At 41.3% G+C, this 3,272-nt stretch overlaps 1 protein-coding gene across 1 annotated transcript; it reads left to right on the top strand.

Moving 5' to 3' along the window:
• Window positions 1-1,501: 1,501 nt before the first annotated feature.
• Window positions 1,502-2,974, top strand: LOC148861432 (ethylene-responsive transcription factor RAP2-3-like). Its single transcript, XM_088983698.1, has 2 exons — window positions 1,502-1,859; window positions 1,957-2,974. Exons 1-2 carry the CDS (start codon window positions 1,697-1,699, stop codon window positions 2,496-2,498), a joined length of 705 nt encoding a protein of 234 aa, XP_088839824.1. The 5' UTR covers window positions 1,502-1,696; the 3' UTR covers window positions 2,499-2,974.
• The last annotated feature ends 298 nt before the right edge of the window (window positions 2,975-3,272 follow it).

Here is a 3,272-nt window from a genome sequence, read left to right as displayed (position 1 = left end):
CCTGCTCTGTCCCCACCCTTATTTCTCTCTCTCTCTCTCAAGTTATTTTGATCAACACCCTGATTTCTCACTAATGTGTACTAAAACCAAATGAGTTATATTTTTCCATTTGTATAAAATTAAAGATCAGTACATGAACAAGTCTTAAAACATTTTTACAGACTGCATCAGTTCAATTTGATAGCTATTTTATTGGTTATGGGAATACTCATTTTATTTCATGTAACCCTAAATGCAAGTGAAAGATTGTATCGTTGTGGACCACATGTATTCTATGGCTGATGTGGAACAAAATGATTGGTCCACTGTCAATAAAATAGCTATCAAATTTGAATTCACATCTGTGCCCCACAAGGGGGCATTTCATAATGTCCTACAGCACATCCTTGCCATGTATTAAGAACATTTCTTGATGATAATATCATTAATTCTGGTATTATCATTGGGAGATATTTCTAAATTCTAATACATAGCAGGGATGTGGTGTGGAGACGTTGTGGGGCACCCCTTGTGGCGCAGATCCAGATCTGAAGTCATCAAATTCAACTAATCCATATCCCTTATCAGTTCTCATTTTGATATCAGCATTGAAGATTTGAACGGGTGTCTATGATTGTTTGGTTGAAGGGGTATGATTGGTTATTTGGCGCATATTGAAGGTCATTTAAGTCTTGGACGTTTCCAATTGACAAATGCTCTACAAATGAGTTTTTCCCTTTTTTTTTTTTTTTTCTGGCGGACAATAGCTGAAGTTGCTGCATTGAAAGACATTGCTTCCTTTGTCTTTTAATTGACAAAATAATTGAATAATAAAATTTTCGAGAGTATAGACGGATGGTAATCTACGTATCTTCTGTTTCAGGTTAAAAATTTACTTATTCACTAAACGACAAAATTATAAACTTTTTTTTTCAGGTCAGTATCTTCAGTTATTATCAAACAGGACTCATCAAACAGCCCCTTAAATTTAGAAGAACTCGGGACGAGCAGCCGCTCACAAATACAGAGACTAGTTCCGTTTCCGGACACATTATGCCCCCCATCAACCTCGCCTGGCCAAGGCACAACTTGCCAATTGATGCGCACAAACCGGGTCCCACATTCAATGACCTTTCAAATTCTCGCACAATCGTACGATCGGTGTCTCTTCTCATCTCCATCATCTACCCTCCATCTTCCACCCCATGTGTACGGTACGGTATGTGGGTGTATCTATATCTCAATCTCAACCCCCTCCGGCTTCAATTCCCTTCTTTCTTCTCCCTTTTATAGCGATTCAATGAAGGATCCCTCGTACCGAGACCAAGGGGGACGCATTTAACCAATGGAGCTGTCAGATGGGACTTGTACAACTATAATGTGGTTGGGGTGGAGAACGGGTGTTACTTTGTAGTATTCCGATCTGACGACAAAGGAACGTCTCATCTTGTGGGTACCCCTCGTCGAACAAGAATCTTTCCTTTTTATTATTACCACCACCTTTTCTGATATTCATTTTCTCGTCACCATTGGATGAGAAGAGAGTGACAACGAAAAAGGGACAGAGAAGGAAAAAGAAAAAGCAAAGTTACCATTTTGTCCGTTTTTAGTATTATTGGATGGATGCAAGTGTAACGGAGGCATTATAAATGAAAAGGCGTGTGTGGTGGAATCACTCCGGATTCATTTGATATTTGTTTCCCTATCTGAACCAAATATGTGCGGAGGAGCTATCATCTCCGATTTCATCGCCGTGAAGCGTAGTCGTAATTTGATGTCGCAAGACCTCTGGTCGGAATTTGACACCATCTCCGATCTCCTGGGTTTCGACTTCACTGACAAAGATTCGTCTTCTTCTTCGACCCATCAACCGAGCAAAGGTGAGAAACTGAGAATCATCTTATTCCAAACAGCTAGACAACTTTGGTAGGTTTTGAGAATTTTTAACAGCAAAACGCGTTTGCTCTCGGAATGCAGGAACCCGTGATAAGACTAAGAAAAGGAGCGCGGTTGGAGCAGATCAAAGCAAGGGTAAAAAGAAAACAGCTGCCAGAAAGAATATTTACAGGGGCATCAGACAGAGGCCATGGGGGAAGTGGGCTGCTGAGATACGTGACCCACGGAAAGGGGTTCGAGTCTGGCTTGGAACTTACAACACCGCCGAAGAGGCAGCCATGGCTTACGACGTGGCTGCAAAGAGAATCCGAGGCGACAAAGCCAAATTGAATTTCGCTGAACAAACACCACCGCCACCCAAGCGATGTTGCTTGGTCCCAAAGTCGACTCAGATGAGTTTTGAGGCCAGCGGCCCACCGGCGACTGAAAATGAAATCTGTGAACACAGTCATCATCAACCGAAGGATGATATGGAACTGAGAGAGCAGATATCTAACTTGGAATCATTCCTTGAGCTTGATCCAGAACCAGCGGAGTCAGTGGGGAGTGTAGAATCGGAAGCATTTGATCTTTGGTTATTAGACGACGTTCCCTTCACTCCTCATGGTCACCTGGTTTACTGAAGAAAAGAGTTTCTGTCGCCGTGCGTCAATCGTGGGATGCCGCTTGTGTTAAATTTTGCTACAGTCTTCGATGCACATATTATATAATATTTAATGAGATATACTATGATAAATAAGTTGCAGTTTTTGTGTGGACTGGTTGTTACGTCAACGTTAGTTGTCTGCTCTGTGTTGGTTTGGTTCGACTTTCGAGGGCTTTGGTTTATGGGAGCAACGTCAGTGCATGTATCCAGTCGACACGCCGATTATTCCATTTCTACCACGTATAAAATATATGTATATCCCGTATTAGTTAGCTGTATATTAATAAATAATTAAGTATGATGATGACCCATGAGTTCATGGTATATAATTCGGACCAACCATGATTGAGAGATGAATTATCATGGCCGGGGCCGATCTATTTATGATTTACATGGGGCATTATTGTTTGTTCTACAATCCTCTTAAGTCTTAATTGTGTTCAATTTATTCCATCTCTTATTAGCATTTGGATTCGGATTTACAAATTAAATGTAGCGCGATTTGGTTGTTTCCTGATGGAGGTGACTTGGTTTTCAGTCACACGATGGATTAAGTTGGCAAGAGGAGGATCAGAGAACCTGTGGTTGTTAGTTCGATGAGGTTGTTCTGATGCTTAAGTTAATAGACTGTTGTGAGCTAAAAGTTTAAGAGTGTAGAGAGCTAGAGAACAGAATAATCACGCATACCTTGTGCCTTCGGGGTTGTAGTCTTTATATTGTTGAGTCCTTGCGGGTTTTGCGGAGCGGTTTC

The sequence above is a fragment of the Nelumbo lutea genome, chromosome 4, assembly GCF_056320005.1.
Source record: "Nelumbo lutea isolate HS-2025 chromosome 4, American lotus-T2T, whole genome shotgun sequence".
Taxonomy (NCBI): Eukaryota; Viridiplantae; Streptophyta; class Magnoliopsida; order Proteales; family Nelumbonaceae; genus Nelumbo; species Nelumbo lutea.
This window is presented reverse-complemented; position numbering and strand designations above follow the sequence as displayed.